The 17,895-nt window shown below is 34.5% G+C and overlaps 2 protein-coding genes across 2 annotated transcripts; both read left to right on the top strand.

Moving 5' to 3' along the window:
* The first annotated feature begins 1,425 nt into the window (after positions 1-1,425).
* Positions 1,426-3,337, top strand: LOC116347261 (DCN1-like protein). Its single transcript, XM_031777799.1, has 4 exons — positions 1,426-1,521; positions 1,767-2,154; positions 2,250-2,290; positions 3,047-3,337. The coding sequence occupies exons 1-4, from the start codon at positions 1,519-1,521 to the stop codon at positions 3,197-3,199; spliced, it is 585 nt and encodes a 194-aa protein (XP_031633659.1). The 5' UTR covers positions 1,426-1,518; the 3' UTR covers positions 3,200-3,337.
* A 900-nt stretch (positions 3,338-4,237) lies between these two features.
* Positions 4,238-7,120, top strand: LOC116347255 (dorsal-ventral patterning protein tolloid-like). The gene has a single exon (XM_031777784.1). It carries the CDS (start codon positions 4,238-4,240, stop codon positions 7,118-7,120), a length of 2,883 nt encoding a protein of 960 aa, XP_031633644.1.
* The last annotated feature ends 10,775 nt before the right edge of the window (positions 7,121-17,895 follow it).

Here is a 17,895-nt window from a genome sequence, read left to right as displayed (position 1 = left end):
ACCTCAAAAAGTTTTACCACTTTTTTCCACGAATTTCCGGCGTCACATAATTGAAGCTTTGAAAAGCACGTAGAAACTCTCGATTCGATTCCTTCTCTTTCCTGTTGGCACTTCTTATTTCTGTTAAGCTAGCCGTAGATGTTTTACACAGCCGTGGATTTTCACAGTTAATTAATTTTCTCAATATTCAGAGCATGAAATAGTTTAATTTTATTTTATTTTTTGATTCCGGATACAGTTCAATGTGAAAATGAGTTTTTGAAAAAATGCACTTGGTAGGCAGAGTATGTGTATTCAGCACGAGGCACGATATTCAACTAAAGTTCTAAGTATATTGTAAAGAGATCGAAAAGTGTCTTCACATTTTCTCAAAATGAAAGTAACCCCACTCTTTGATCGTTTACTTCACATGCTGTTCCTTTTGAACCGAAACTGATTAGGCTCATGACACAAATTATTACCAATACAAAGAAAACAAAGAGAGACAAACAGTACCCATAACATCTAATCAGTGCGGTTTATTTCTCTTTTTACCGCTAGGTAAAATTGAATTTATACAAATATCACACAGAAATATCATACAGAATTTGTTTTGATACACTTGTAAATGAAACGATTTTAAAATTGGCGAAAGCTTTGCAAATTTAAAATGTATGTAGTATTGAAACTGTGAAAACTTACCTCAAACAATTGTTTTACTTTACGAATTTCTGTTGTCACACCGAATATCAATTTCAAGATTTATTTTTGGTAAAAGCAAAAAAAAAGTAATTTTTTTTCGACATGAGACTTATTTTTCTATGATTGTTTTGGTTTATAATTCCTTAAAAAAATAATCGAAATTCAAAAAATCGCATGGTTTTCTCAAAAAATGCTATTGAAAAAATTCGAGAACAATCAAAACCATTGTTTAAACTGCAGTAAAACTGCTATAAACAAAGAAAATGATAATTTTTTTTGTCAAATTTCTGTTTTCGAGTACAACCGTGTTTATAATTAAACAACCGATTTACATCCAGTTGTCAAATGACCGGAAAATGAAAGCCTGAACCCTACTGAATGTATTTCAATTCATAAATAAAATCTTTTTTTTTAAATTATATATTTTAGACAATAATTTATACACCATGCCTAAAGGCAGGGCTATACACTAGAGGGTTAAATTAATGTTATAATTACAGTGACTTCAGAACAAAGAAAAACTCCCAATTATTTTGACACGAGAAGAATGAAACACACTATGAGTGAATTTTCTCTGAATGGAATTAAAAATGCCTCCTCCTTTGATCGCCAACTTCAGGGCTATGCGACTAAACGAAATTGAACCGAAACTAAACTGAAACTCATTAGGTAGATGAGACAAATGATGACCGAGCCGTATTATTTTGGGGCTGTACTTATTTGCAAATAGTAGAGCATCAGCAGCGAAAGTGTAAGCATTAAAACTCATCGAAGTCATCAGAAAATTTTGTGCGTTCTCAGCTTTGTGAATTTCAAGACATAAATTATTTAATAAATATGGTAAGTCGCTCAAAATTCTAAAAAAGTTATCGAAAAAAACATTGTGGAATGTGTTTGATCGGGAAATAATTTCGCAAAAAGGATTGTAAAGAAAAAATCATGGGCAATTATAAAATATGTGTTCAAATTTAGCTTAAATTAAACCACACGCACTAATCACTTAAAATCGATCGCAACCAAAATATCATTTTCGTTATGTTTTTTTTTTCACACAAAAAAATTGTCTTTTTTTCTCTCGCACACAGAGCACGTCAAAAATGCAACATGAACAGCTATTTCGACGATACGAAGATCCTCATAATCCAACAAAAATCTCAGTCGATGGTGTATGTCGACTTTTGGAAGATTTACAACTCGATCCGACATCGAAATTGGTTTTGATCTTTGCATGGAAATGTCGTGCCGAAAATCAATGTGAATTCACAAAAAAGGAATTTATTAAAGGTTTTATTGAATTGGACGTTGACAGTATAGATCGTTTAAGATCGAAACTACTAGCACTGGAAAATGAGTTACGTCTACCGACAAAATTCAAGGATTTCTATGATTTTACATTCAACTATGCAAAAGACGGTACACAAAAAGGCATGGATCTGGAAACGGCCATCACATACTGGAACATTTTGCTCAGAGGTAATTTCGTAACGCATCGTCTAAAGTTCATATGGAATCTCTCATTTTATGAACATTTTTTTACTGAATATGGTCTCTTCTTCTTTGAATTTCAGGTCAATTTAAATTTCTTGAACAATGGTGCGAATTCTTGACGGTAAGTTGATCACACTTGTTTTCTACCTGATGTTAACTCAGCCATAGACTAGTGGTTAGCGTGCCAGGTTTGTGAGCGTGAGGACACGAGTTCGATTCTCGGTCAAATTTGGTCCGGTATTTTTCCACCGTGATTCGCTCAGGAATTATCAGTGGTTTTATGCGGAATAGATTTGGCCGGGTTTCGGGCTAGTGGAGTGCTTCGGAGGGCACTTAAAGCCGTCGGTCCCGTGTGTGTGCACAAAGAATAATGGGTTCAGCATAGACACACGTAAAATGGAGTGCCTTTACGTTAGGTTGGTGTCTTGGATATGTCAAATATCCAATACGTCAACCGTAAAAAGGTAGTGCGACATCTCTGGTGAATATACCGGTAAACCAGCGATATGTGCATTCCTCCATTGAAATAAGAAGAGCCCAACGCCATCTAGGAATGAATGGAATACTTGTGACTGTCACGACAATTGACTTGAGAAGAAAGCCCTGGTCACTGGCCCTGTACGGAGGCTAGTTACATGGCTGCTATAAAGTGGGCCACACCGTGGGAAGCATTCTCCAAGCAATCGAGTGACAGCACAAGTCGGGTCGTCATGCAATTAGTTACGAAACTTGAGCATCGAAGTGAATAACTCCCCGTTTAATCCAATAATCCAATAATCCAATTTCTACCTGATATCATCATCCTCTTTACTCTATCTTCAACCCTTTTCTAATGATTTTTTCGTCTTCTTTCTTTTCCCACCATTTTCAATTGTAGAAAAATTATAGTCGCCCGATTCAAAAGGACGTGTGGAATTTGTTGTTAGAATTCGCAATCGAGATCGATGACGACATGTGTAATTATGACTCTGAATGTGCGTGGCCAGTATTGATGGATGAATTTGTCGAATGGTTTCATACAAATTACTAATGACAACCGTTGATAAGCCAAACGACAAGTAGGGGCAACGAAAAAGAACACATCAGTGCGATTAATCCAACCAACAACTCAATTTTTAACTTGAAAAAATATTACTGAAAACAAACATGTGTCCATTTGATGTCTCTTGTTATTACCAGTTAGAATGTGTTTTGCAAACACTTTCGCTATTATTAGTTACAGTCGAATTTCAATAAACATAATCTTTAAATGCTTAAAGAATTACAACAAAACATATAAAATCCAAACAAAACTTCAAATATATCCTTGCAAAAAGCACCCATTTTACATTTTTTCATCATTCAAATTGAAAAAAATATCACTTTAAGAAGAAAATAATAATTTTTCTCATAAGTATCTCTCTCGAGAAATTGCAATGAAATAGCAACGAAATAGCAACGCCTGTGAATGGATTCGCGTGGAATAGCGAAACAGTGTATGGAATAGCAAAAATAGTTTCGATTTCACATTTGTGTTTTTGGATTAGTGGAATAGCTGGATTAGTAATTTATACAGTGGATTCGGAATTTATTCTTGGTGTCTCCCCCCTAGTAAAAAACATAATTTTAGCGAATACTCTAGCAAACTATTGATTTTATTTTTACTTTCTTAGATTATAAAAGATTGATTCGGCAGATGACACAAATTAATGCCAAAACCCTTTTATTTCCCTCCTTTTTTACGGTCGATTAAATTGAATGTCGCACCCTCTCTTGGATCGCCAACTTCAGACCTTTGATCGAAATTGAACCGAAACTCATTAGGTAGATGATAGGCAAATCTCAAATAGTTGTACATCAGCAACTTCAGAGTTATGTCATTAGGCAGATGAAACAATTATACTGACATTCATTAGCTAGATGAGATAAATTGGTACCAGTCTTGATAGCCGAACAGTATTATTTTGGTGTTTTACACATTTTCACGTAGAACATCAGCCCTAATAGAAGGTGCATTAACTTTTTTTAATTTAAAAATATTTATCGTTTCATGTTTAACATCACTACAGATAACAACCTGTGAAATAAAATGGGTACCAATCAAAAGTGCAGTTCAAAAACGAAATATTTTGTTGTATCCCTTTTATTTCTAATGGCAAGTGTGAAAGCAGTGCTCATATTTGAAGACGACATAATATTAGATTGGCCATCTAACAATTATCCGCGAACAAAACGTGCTGCAACGGCAGAGAAAGAACGAATTTGGGATTTTGGTGTTGTGCCATATGTAATTGATGAACATGTTGGTTTTAGTGGCGATCAAAAGGCTGAATTTATCGAGGCAATGCAACACTGGGAAAATTTCACGTGCATCAAATTTGTAGAGCGTGATGCCAGCGTCCATGATAATTTCATTCGCTTTACATCGTTGCAATGTGGCTGTTGTTCGGCCGTCGGTAAGCAGGGTAATGGCGGTCAAAATGTGTCAATTGGTAAAAATTGCCATGAAAAAGGTATAATTGTTCACGAATTGGGGCATGTTCTTGGTTTTTGGCATGAACACACGCGGCCCGATCGTGATGATCATGTTAAAATTTTAAGCGAAAACATTCACACCGATCACGAGCACAATTTTCGCAAATTAACTTCGGCCGAAGTCGATTCGTTGGGTGAGCCATACGATTATGGTTCAATTATGCATTATACACACAATGCATATCGAATACGTAAGTATGATTCAGAAATATGGACAATACAACCGAAACGAGGAAAAAATGGACAACGACCGTACATTGGCCAACGCGATCGTTTGAGTGAAGGTGATATTCGGCAAACGAATAAACTGTATAAATGTCCGGCTTGTGGTGAAACATACCTTGGTCCGCAGGCGACATTTACATCGCCGAATTATCATCAGTCAAGCTCCGGCAAAGACTACCGATGTGAATGGCGGATTTCAGTGACGCATGGTGAACGAATTCGTTTAAATATCACCGATTTTGAAATGTTCCCGTCCAACGACTGCAAAACTGACTATTTGGAGATTTTCGATGGTTATTGGAATAAATCACCGTTACTTGGTCGATTTTGTGGAAAAAATATTGAACAAGTAATAATGTCAACGGGAAATCGAATGATAATCAATTACGTGTCCCAACATACTAAGCATCGTGGCTTTGCTGCAAAATATGAGGCAATTTGTGGTGGTGATCTGACAATTTCCAATGGCCATAAAATTGAATCACCGAATTATCCACAAATGTATCTGCCAAATAAGGAATGTATTTGGCGTATCACGGTGCCGCCAACTTACCAAATTGCCATGGATTTCAATTCATTCGATTTGGAAATGGATTCAAATTGCCGCAATGATTTCATTGAAGTACGTGATGGTGACAACGTCAAATCACGTTTAATTGGAAAATATTGTGGAAATTCATTGCCACCAATATTGGCATCAACGTCGAATAAAATGTACATTCGATTTGTGTCCGATGATTCGACGACCGGACGTGGATTTTCGGCTGAATTATACCAGGAGATTGATGAATGCACACTAAAAGATCATGGTTGCGAACAAAATTGTATCAACACATTGGACGGTTACACGTGTGCTTGTCGATTGGGCTTTAAATTACGATCGGATGAAAAAACGTGCGAAGTAAATTGTGGCGGTGTGATTACAACATCAAATGGTACCATTCAATCACCATTGTTTCCCCATTCATATCCAGCAAATGAAGAATGTGTTTGGGAAATTATGTCGCATGAACCAAATCGAATTACGTTGAATTTTACGCATTTCAATTTGGAGGGGAGTCATCTAATCCAAGAAGAATGTGAATATGATTCAGTTGAAATTTCATCCAAATACCCGGATGGTCATTTTGTGCGACAAGGAACCTTTTGTAGTGAACTGCATCCTCCGTCTATCACATCCACAACGAATATCATGCGCATCACATTTAAATCCGATAACAATGTGCAAAAAACGGGATTTTTCGCCATTTTTACAACAAACATTGATCGATGTGCAACAAATAATGGTGGATGCAAACATATTTGCCGAAATACTTGGGATGCCATTGAATGTTCATGTAACAGTGGTTACACTTTGCACGACAATCGACGTGATTGTATTCCAGGCGGTTGTCGATACGAAATTACAGCACCAGATGGTATAATTCAGAGTCCAAACTATCCGCAACACTATTTCAAAAATATGGATTGTATTTGGCATTTTAAAGCGATTCACGGACATCGACCAATTCTGAAATTCCAACAATTCGATCTGGAAGCCGATTATGATGAATGCACAAACGATTTTGTGACAGTATATGTTAATGTGGATCCATTAATGCAAAAGTTTGTGTCCACCGACAAATTTACACTGGGCACCTATTGTGGATCGATGACAAATTCGAATTCACTACGACTACCACCGGTAAAACCACTTCGATCTCCATCGGACGATCTCTTTATGGCATTCAAAACGGACGCCAGTGCACAACGGAAAGGGTTCGTGGTGAGACATTCGACAGCATGCGGAGGACATTTTGACGCAACATCAACCATCAAATATATCTATTCACATGCTCGATTTGGTGATACCTTTTATGATAATAATACGAGCTGCGAATGGATTATAAGTAAAAATCAACCGGGCTTGAAAATCCATTTGAAATTCATGGAATTTGACGTGGAAAAGGATAGGACATGCTCATTCGACTACGTTGAATTGTTCGAGATGCAAAAGAACCAAGAGTGGAATTTGTATGGTAGATATTGCGGAAATGACATACGAATTGAAGTAGTGACATCAAGACGGTTGAAGATTCGATTTGAAACCGATGACTCCGACAGACGGAAAGGATTTTCAGTTTTGTACAGTATTGCCAATGCGACAACACTTCGGGATTTCAACAGCGGTTCGACACGATTCACACGACTTTTAAATTTAGAAAATGAGTAAATTTATGTTAATTCATTAACTGAATTCTCTGTAGCTTTAATGCGTAGATTTTTTTATAATAATTTTGTATATGAAATAAATGAAAATGCTTAAAAATAGAATATTCCAGTGTGATACCATACATTTACTGTGTGTCTCATCACAATTGTCGATTTTTGCGAATTCCTCGTGTTCAAAAACCCTAGAAAATATTTGTATGCAGATTAATGTCATCCGTATTTAAATGTGTCAGAAAATCTTTTTTTTTCACGAAAAATATTGTAATCTAACAACACACAAAATGTTCTAAATAAAAAGCCCACATTCGTGGGTAAAATTCGATTTTGGCACAGAAATCTTATTTTAAGTAATTGATTTTACTAATTTAGAGTGATTACAGCACAAAAGTCTTTTGTCCCAAATTAGTGGTTAAAAAGATATAATTAAAGAAAATGAGCTCTTTTCTCAAGTCACTAGAACCGAAGAATGTAAACGACATAAAGATTGAGAAATACAGGTAAAAACTGATGAAGTTTAATCAAAACTACAAACTGTTATGCAGAAAGGAAGGTGGTCCAGACAAAAAGAATGAAAGAAAAGCTACACTGTCACTTTTATACAACAACAATAACATTGTATACAATAGGCTATAGCTGTGAATATAGCATACGTACGTTTGACAGTGGATTTGAGTGCCTGGTTCTTTGAGATATTTTCTTGCAATGCTACATAGTTGATGTTGTGTTTGACCTATGCGATTTATGTTCAAATTGAAAAATAAATATTCTTTTCTTATGTCTCGATTTAAACTACTCTTCTTTAAAGGAAAAATGGATGAAAGAACTAGCAGGTAGCAGTAGAGAGAGGACTCTTTTAGTAAAAGACTTTTACCCTCGTATAAAATTTCTATGAAAATGAAAAATTATCATGATGATAATTGCTAAAAGTTTTATACCTCTACTTAAAGTATGTATTTCAACCGAAAAATCGGCCAATGTATATATACGTCTTCGTGTGTTTTTGCGTATAGTCTAGCATTTTTTTTTTTTTTGAAATTAGAACAACTTTCGACAATTTTTTATACACGAATTTCCAAAAATACTGAATACAAAGTGTAGTCGCTTAATGGCGTTGTTGTGAAAAACGACGCAACCGATGATAAAAACTGATTTAACAAATGTACGATAATTTCATGTGACAATCTAAATAATCCACATCCAAACGCTTCGTTTTTCAAATATGCTTTTCCAACTCTATTAATATGCATCAACTCATGCAAGTTTGCCATGTTGACTTTTTTAGCTGAATTTCTGTAGCATGGTAAAGTAAGAAAACGCCGCATTGGTGATCTATGTAAAAAAAGTCACTTTTTGCAAAATGTTTTTTATGATTTCAATTGAAAAACCGGCAAGATTCGAACCTGTTTGAGAAATGGTCGATTGCATTTAATATTCATGTGTCCTTTCATATGCATCGATTTTTGACCAATGGCAATCATCATCGGCAGACATTTTTGGATATCCACTGGCAATTCGTAATAAGAAAACGCGTCTATCGAATGGTAAATTTCATCGAATCCATAAGTCAAATCATCACCAAAAAGGCACAGGACAACCACATAAATCATTCCCAATGAAAGACTGACCAGCAAACGAAAAACATCCAACCAATGTCCCATGGATACGGCCTAATTTAAACGGCGCTGTGACTATGACATTTTCAACAAATAATATCAAAAAACCTACCATATTTAGTCCCAACAAAGCCGTACATAGAAATGTAGTTGATAGCCCAAATAGAACGGTTATTATCCAACCAAATGAACTGCAAAATCGTTCTGTAAACCTATGGGTAGATTAAAGATCAGGAGAAAAAATTATAGATCAGAAGACTTTTGTCGAAAAAAGAAAGTAAGAAACTCAACTGCGTTGAATCCGAGTGGAATTGAATGATGTCGTAAAGCGTTTCGATAATTTCAGCGCGTTCTTCAGCTGTAAATGTATGTCGTTTGCCAGCAATTTGGCCATTCAAATCGGCGAGGCATTTTTTGATGTTCAAAATAAATGCGCCAAATGCTTTACAAAATCCAATGTAAAAACATAAAGTGCAAGCCATGAATAAAATTCCAACATTGGCACAAGCGTATTGAACACATGCCACTGCCAAATAGCCCATTGGTGTTGTCCAATTCCATGGATACCTAAATACACTCCAATTCATGAGCGAACGAACAAAAAAAATGATCAAAAATACATACGTTGCGGTAAAAACCAGTTCAAATGATTCGTTGGAAAAGTCCGACATAAAATATGCAATGAACGATCCCAACACTTTTGGAACTATGAAACATTGTACGTAGACAAAAAATGTGTTCCACAATTTTTGGACGAATTTTTGCGATTTTTCATTTTCCATCGAATAAAGTGTTCGAATCATTGGAACGTTGCTTCCTACGAATACAGCGGTGATTAGCAAAAGTGATGTCAGTTTAAAAAGGAACGGCCGGATTTATTAAGTTTATATCCCATACAAGAGAGTGACCTATTTCTACTGAAAAAATTCAAACATACTCGATTCAATGGTGTTCTCTATTTCATTCAATAAGTCCAATAGTTCGAATCGCTTCCAAATCAAAATTGCATACAACAATACTTTCAATAGCGTAACAGCCACCATAAACGTTACTTCGGTGTATTCGATAAATGTGCTTGCTTTGAACAATAGAAAATAGAGCGGAGCCGTAAAATAGGCGAGCAACACTGTGAAAACGAAACTGATGTGCACCCAATTAAGAAACGCGTGCAATTCGCGAAACATTGATGGCAAACTCTCTTTTGCCATTGGCATTATAGCCATTATGGTCAATTGGCGTTTCATAACAGCAATTTGTAACATTTCGTTCACAACAAACCAAAGTCATGTTCTTTCACTTGTAAACTGATGAAAAATAATGCATGGTGCGTATCTTTTATACAACGAACACACTTGGTTTTAAATGCCCATTCTTGTCAATTGTGCTAACATTGAAAAATAAAAACAATTTTCATAATTCGAAGCTGATTTAAAATGCAATGAAAATGAACTGTTTTGAAGATACACAAAGTGTTTGGATCCAATTAGAGTTGAAAAATAGATTTGGTATTTCCAATTAGTGTGAAGAAATTGACGGTGCTATTTCGGCTGAAAATATCGAAATATCTACAAGGAAAACAATCACACAAATTGAATGTTGACGTTTGGATTCTTTGAAGTCACAAACCAATATTTGAGCCTTTGATCGAAATAATGTGAGTAATCATTCCGATGACCTCATCCATTGCTAACTAGTTAGTTGCTACTTTCTATACAGTTTACCAGCACCTAATTGATGCTATTATGTCGACGATGATACACTTTATCAGTTAGCCCGTAGACGTTATTAGCTTTTTAGTGAAACAGAAATGTCAATTGAATTGAGAAAATTGCAGGCAAATTACTTTTAATTCATTCAAACCTTTTGAGCGTCATTCATTTACTTGCTTTGCATAATTTATGTATTGGCGCTACTTCGCTTTATTTTGTCAAGTAAACAAATTGCTAGCAAACTTGAATGAAAAACAATTTAATTGGATTTGACGATTATGTCAAAAAAAAAAAATAGATTGAAGCCGTTTTAAATGTGAAAACACCTATACCCCATTTGCAATGAATTTGAAGAGAAAACAAAAAACAAACTTTACTCATTCACGGCTCTTTCTTACTCATTTTGTTTTATTTCTACTTTTGATCAAAAAAATATTGTCAGTCTGAGAAGTCTTGATTAATCAAAGTAGATTCCGAAAAATTGGCGAAAACAGAGAGACTTTTTAAGTAAATTGGATTTTTTTAAGGTTCTATTATCGTCTGTAAATTCATGAGAAAAATGCAGCAAAACATGTTGTTTTTTTGCATTGAAAAAGCGTGGAGAATAACATGTATGGGCATTTCAAGGCGTTCAGATCACATGGCGATTTCTAACGTTGTTGAACAAACAGCGATGCCTTCAAAATCATAAACGTGTATTAGTGAGAATGTGTTGTCTTGCTTCGCCGCGAAATATATCCACCTATACATCGACGAAGCGTGAACGGAGTGCAAAAAATACATTGGCCGCTTAATTCGTATGCGATCAAAGCGCGTTTTGCACATATACATGAATATTTCACTTTAACGTTTTGCCGTTCATACATAGTCTCTTCATTACATAGGCGAGAGCGTAAAATAAGGAGAAGAAAAGTTGAGCGAGCGAGTGAGATAAAACAAACACTGTCTTGTGTATCGTCGTTTATTTCGCCGCAAATATACAGCACGCATACATAAATATGGCATACAAGCTTCATTGTTTTCTCCTCAAAATAGCATACGATACATACATTTATTCGCTGAATTCCTTTATAAGCGTATAAGGAAGCATGACGTCACACTATTACAGAAGCGCGTTGCATGTCGTGATCGTCTTCCGCTAATCTCTTGCCTCTTCTCCTTCTCCCATAAGCGTACAGCTTTAAAGCAAGCACGATAAACGAACGCCAATGTTTCGCATGTATGAAAAAGGGGAAAGCGCGTCGCAATGGACCAATGAAAAAGCACGACCAAATTCTCGCAACGAGAACACACAACGATAACTCGCATTCCTTCACTCACTTCAGTCTCTCACAACCATTCGATTAGTTTAGACGCAAATTTTGTAGCCGCGTAGTTTGTATTTTCCAAAATGAAATTGTGAAGCAAATAAAAGGCAGAATATTTTATATTGCAATTTTTCTATCGTCGATTCAGTTTATAAATAAAAAAAATTGATTTTATTAAGTGTAAAGTTCTGAAAAAATAGTTTCCCGTGTTTAACGAAAGATTGAAACTTTTAACATGAAAAAAAGACATTAAAACATTGCAGACTCGATTAAAATTTTTTACAATTTGTTTTCTATTCAGAAAAATCGCGATTTTTTTTGCATTTGTTCGAGATTAATTCGAAAAAAGTTCAACGTTTTTTGTGTGTTTTCATTAAATTCAAACTGTTTGTTCTCTTTGATAACTGTTTTTTTTTAAATGTGCAAACTATCTATCTTTGTCAATTGAAAGGAGAAACATCGATAGAAAAAAAGGTAGGCAAACAACGTTTTTTGTGCAGATTCTTTCGGATAAGTGAAAATATTAAATGAGTCATACTGTCGCGCCATATAAAAATCAATGGAAAATTCCGATGCATTGAATAAACTGTCTCAAATTCTCAGTAAGCGACCGATCGCCTTCTCACGGTCTACCAACATAAACATTTATAATTTATGGCTTATCTCGTTCGCAAAGCACAAAGTGCTTATGTAGCGTCTCAAATGTCTGAGTAATACGCCATTCAGTTGAATCGTCGAAACAAAGCAACATGCAGAAATTAATTGTCAATATTTATTGCTTGACATTTTTTTTGGCTTGAGAAAGAGATCGCATTTCTATTTCAAAATTCCAACTAATGAAAAAATGCATACACCTCACTACGCCTCCCTATGATAGACATCTAGAAAATGGTAGTGTCTATTATAATGTACATTGATAGTTTTACGCATTTTTTGTGCGTACTTTCTTCGATTCTATAGAGCCATGCAAAATGCCTTAAATAATATTGCAAAATTCAACGAAACACATTTTTTTAAGAAAAACTACATACAAAAACACGCACATACTTTCGAAGGTTTGCTATAAACTTTTGAATATCCATTTTCAAGTCTTCAATAGAATGGTATGCAAAATAGAAAAGCAAAATTGCATTTGAAAAAGCATACATTTCATTCTTGATAGGAGAGTAGTGAAGTAAATTATTTGCAGTTTTTAAAGGAAAAAGATTCATCCAAAAAATTAAAACAATTCAACGATAAAAAAAATTCGATTTATTGAGAGGCAGTTTTTTTGTGAGCGTTTAAAAAACCCTGCAATCTAACCCGCATTCGATTGAATATTTTCGTTGAAAAAATTGTCACAGGTTCGCGTTTTTTCGGTTTTGGCTTTGCAATTTAATTGTAAATTATTTTTGAAGAACTCATTTGAATTCAGTGTACTCCGAAATTTCAAACCAAATTACATTGGAAAGTGATGGCCTGAGATCTCTTTCATTAAGAATTCATTTATTTTTAAATATAGGGAAGGATCATAGCTAAAGATCGACGATATTTTTGAATAAATTAATTTAAAACGTTCATTTCCAATCAAAAATGTTTGATTATTTATTAGAAAAATCGTCCAATTGTCACTAAGGAATTTTTAAAATGAGACAAGTCAGAATTTTAGTGCATTCTCCAATTTCTACGGTGTAATTGTTTGTGATTTGAATTGAAAACATTTTGAAGAAATAAAACTGAAAATCATAAAACGTATTCCGTATTCATGTGCATGCCTTAATTTAAAAAAAAACTTCCATTCATGGCTAGAAATAGCTATAGATTGATTTGCATCGTGGTTTTCTTGAATTATTCTCGCTTTACAACCAAATAGTGTTAATTGGGGATAGTGATTCAATGTTTGGAAACTAATTACACAAAATTTCAATTTGTCGTCAAAACTTTAACGAAAGGATAAAACAGCTACGGCAATTCATGTGTACAGTCAATCGATAATGTTGTTGATGTGTTGTGTCGCTGAAAATTGATTTCGTTTCCGTCGATGCCAACCGTTCAAAAAATGTTCGTTTGCAAGCAAAAAACAGTGCGTTCCGTTGGAAATCATCATCTGCCTGATCGTATTCTGGCGAAAAGAATGAAGAATATAGAAAAGAGAAAAAAAAAGTAAGAAATATTTCGTCACGAATCTTGGTGTAGGATTCCGAAGCTTTGTTCAGGAAGTGGTTCAAAGTAAGAGAAGCGAATATTTCACAAAATTGACATTAAATCTGTATTGAGCGCTAAAAAAGTGGTAGAAAAAGATTAAATGTACTCAATGCAAAAGAAATTATAAGAAAAATGAGCTAGATCGATCACACGTGATGGTTCTGACGCCGCAGATAAGCTTGCATGAACTGAACATTTCAAAACAAAGAAAAAACATCGATTGGCTTCGAATAAATAACAGCAAATTTGGTTAGATGAATGATTGATTGCTACTGGCACTGATTGTTCTATGGTTGTATGATAATGACACGGAGTATTGACGAAAAAACCAAAATTTTTCCGCCTGATAGTTAAACTTTGATCACATTTCCAAACACTTTTATCAACAAAATGTCATAACAGAGAAATATCCAAGATGCAACAAATCGAATGGATTTTTTTTCTATAGATAGAAGCATATGTAGAATTTGTAACGAGCACACAAGAGTCTATATTCTTTGTAAAACTAGAAATATTTCAATTCAACTCACAACCATCATATATAGTTGTATTTAAAAACAAAACTCCACAAAGTGCATTCAATTCTGAATAGACTTGCTTTTGATTTATTGAGAGACACACATTCAAATGGTCAAATCACACAAAATTGCGATAATGCAACGTGTTTTATGCATGTTTTTTTAAGTGAAAATTTAAATGAGACAGTATGTGTCGCGCCATTGAATAAAATGCCTCGAATTCTCAGTAAGCGACCGATCGCCTTCTCACGGTCTACCAACATAAACATTTATAATTTATGGCTTTTCTCGTTCGCAAAGCACAAAGTGCTTATGTAGCGTCTCAAATGTCTGAGTAATAACATATGTCCATAAAGTCTTGACAGTAAATTCAGGCGTTTATTGCGCCACATAAACAAAATCAAAAATATCAACCAATGCACACGGCACGTTTATCAGTACCTCGGGACTACTATCAAACTCAATTCGATGAAATACATCCATTCGCGGAGACGTACAAATTGGATTTACGAAAAAGTGTCTCAAATGGTTGTGGCGGCTGAGTTCAAAACAAATTTCGCATGTGTTTAAAGATGGACCCATCTGCCTACGAACCATATATTGTGTTTCATGGACTTAGTATGAAGACAAAGATTCTAGAGAATGCGAAAAGTACGGTCGTATTCCCTATTTAAATGCTCCAACCCTCCAAAATTGTCATCAAGTACCGAAAACCGGGTTGGTCAAGCAAAAATTCGTTTTTGGTGATTTTTATGGTTACACCACATCAAAATTTGAACCAAAACAATAGATTTAGACCCGGTCAATAGGAATCAGCAAAATAAGTAATGAAAAAATTCAATTGGGTGTCAAAAATTGGGTATTTACTTCACCTCATAGCATTTTGCACTGAAAAATTCATCATTTTGGACAGTGAAACATTCATCGCTATGTCGAACCACGAATCAAGTGCAAGTGGTTTCTTTTACATTGATTATGTTAGGGCAGTACTATATAAGGCTAGAAACGTCGACAAACCGAACTTTGATAAAGGCGTGTTTGTATGGTAGGATCTTCTTTGGAAGGTGTTTTAGAGCCAATATTCGAGAATTTGGTGCTGAAACGTAAGGTAAAACCTCCATTACATGCTCCATTATCAACCGAATGTTGTTGAAATCGATAGAATTCATTGAGAACTATCTGATTTAACACAAAATTTTGGTTTGCAAGCAGAAAAAACCACAATAATGGCTCACTTCTTAAAATATGACATTTCCGTGAAAAAAGGACCATCTGTTTAACTTCACAAAAAGACACCAAATTAATTATTTCTCGTCTGTTTTTGGATGTGAGTTATAGGCCAAAATACTTGAAACAAGCAACAATTAGCGGGAAGGTTCGAGAGAAAGTTGAAAGAAATCGACATATTGGTCCGCCAAAGCATGATTTTGAAGGTTCGACGCATACTGAGAAAAATCGAAGACAATGGCCCGTTCAGTGTAAGGTGAATGTGCTATTCGTAGCCCATTAATGAAGGTTTATACCAATAAAAAAGAATTTAATATTGTATGTTTGTTGTTCAAATGGCGAACATCTGAATTTACTGTCAAGACTTTATGGACATATGTTACGCCATTCAGTTGAATCGTCGAAACAAAGCAACATGCACAAATTAAATTCAATATTTATTGCTTGACATTTTTTTTTGGCTTGAGAAAGAGATCACATTTCAATTTCAAAATTCCAACTAATAAAAAAATGCATACACCTCACTATGATAGACATCGAGAAAATGGTAGTGTCAGTGTATAGAGTACATTGATGGTTTTACGCATTTTTTTGTGCGTACTTTCTTCGATTCTAAAAAGCCATGCAAAATGCGTGAAATAATATTGCAAAATTCCACGAAACACATTTTTTTTTTCAAGCAAATAGATCGATATTTTTATTTCGATTTCATTCGCGTAAAATGATATGCCTAACTTGACATTTTCGTCTTTAGCTTAAGTTTTTTAAGGAAAGTTCAAATTTTGGTAAATTTTGTGGTTTAAAAAATTGAAAGAGTAGAAAACACGCGCATACTTCCAAAGGTTTGCATAAACTCTTGAATATCCATTTTCAAGACTTAAATAAAATGGTGTGCATTTCGAGATAGAAAAGCAAAATTGTGTTTGAAAAAGCATATATTTCATTCTTGATATGAGAGTAGAGAAATAAATTGCAGTTTCTGACAGAAAAATGTCAAAAAAATTCATTCCGAAATAAATTCGATTTGCGTTTGAATTGACTCCATTTAATGTGTGTAAAATAAATAGATTCAATAGGAATCAATTGACCATCAAAAAGTGGTTTCACCATTACATCAGTGGTTTTTTTAAAATAAGGTTTAAGAAACGTTTTTGGTTTTTGGCTACAAGAATTACATTGCACATTTTTTTCATTCCTTCGAATCTGAATTTGATCGTATGTTTTCTTCAAAAGGATATGATCTTTCTAAATTAGCGAGACTCGATACTGAGGAAAGTGATCTATTCAGAAGAAAATTCCAATAAATCTCATTCTTTCGAACATACGCCTTCCAATGGTCGCAAATATTTTTTTTACTTTATAATGCGAAATTCAACAAAACGCAGAAAACAGTTTTTTATTTGAATGCCGTTTTGGTTCGCGTACAGTGGGAATCGTCACTATGAATTAGACATATCAAATGAATATTTTCAAATATTTTTTTCAATTGGAATTTGGCATCTATTTATCAAATAAATTGACCAGTTTTATTCCAGTTCAAATGTGAAAGAGAAATGTCAATTAAATTGAAAAAAATGCAGGCAAATTACTTTTACATCATTCAATCTTTTTGAACTTCATTCGTTTACTTTCTTTGCATCATTTATGTAACGACGATTCTTCTTTATATTGTTCAGGTGAACAATAAATTAATGGAAAAAGCATGTTGAATTCAGATGCATTCTAAAGCAATGCAAAAACGTTGAAAGCTAATTTATTGAATACCTAACATTTCAAAGCGTTCAGATCATACGGTGATTTTAATTGTTATTGTACAAACAGCGATGCTTTCAAAAGCATAAACGTGTGTTAGTGTTAAGATGTCGCCTTTCTATGCCGCAAATATATGAACTAAAAACATGTCTAATTGTCTCCAGATTCAAGATATGCAATAATTTTCACCTTTCTATTTGATATAAGACAGCGACTTGAAAATAAAGGAGGACCATTTTACTCAATGGGCAACAGTATCGCCAAATCTGTCAGAGTTTTTTTCAAAATGACATCATCGAAATCACACGGCTCAAACGAACAAATGCACCAATACACAGCAGCACACTGACTTCAATTCTGTGTATGTATTGCAAATTCTGCACTCACCGAGCAAATTTATTATGGCAATTGAATTAAAACATGAAAACTGTAATAGAATGCTGTTTGATAATAATGTGATTCAATG

Source organism: Contarinia nasturtii, unplaced genomic scaffold (assembly GCF_009176525.2).
Source record: "Contarinia nasturtii isolate CC-2019 unplaced genomic scaffold, AAFC_CNas_1.1 Cnas_scaffold_1764, whole genome shotgun sequence".
NCBI lineage: Eukaryota > Metazoa > Arthropoda > Insecta > Diptera > Cecidomyiidae > Contarinia > Contarinia nasturtii.
This window is presented reverse-complemented; position numbering and strand designations above follow the sequence as displayed.

What these genes read in the sequence shown, in the direction of transcription:
- LOC116347261 (XM_031777799.1), top strand. An exon ending in CTGGAACATTTTGCTCAGAG is followed by an intron (nt 2,155 to 2,249) that starts GTAATTTCGTAA and finishes TTTGAATTTCAG; the next exon opens with GTCAATTTAAATTTCTTGAA. An exon ending in AATGGTGCGAATTCTTGACG is followed by an intron (nt 2,291 to 3,046) that starts GTAAGTTGATCA and finishes TTTCAATTGTAG; the next exon opens with AAAAATTATAGTCGCCCGAT.
- LOC116347255 (XM_031777784.1), top strand. Translation starts at nt 4,238, where the DNA reads ATGGGTACCAATCAAAAGTGCAGTTCAAAAACGAAATATTTTGTTGTA.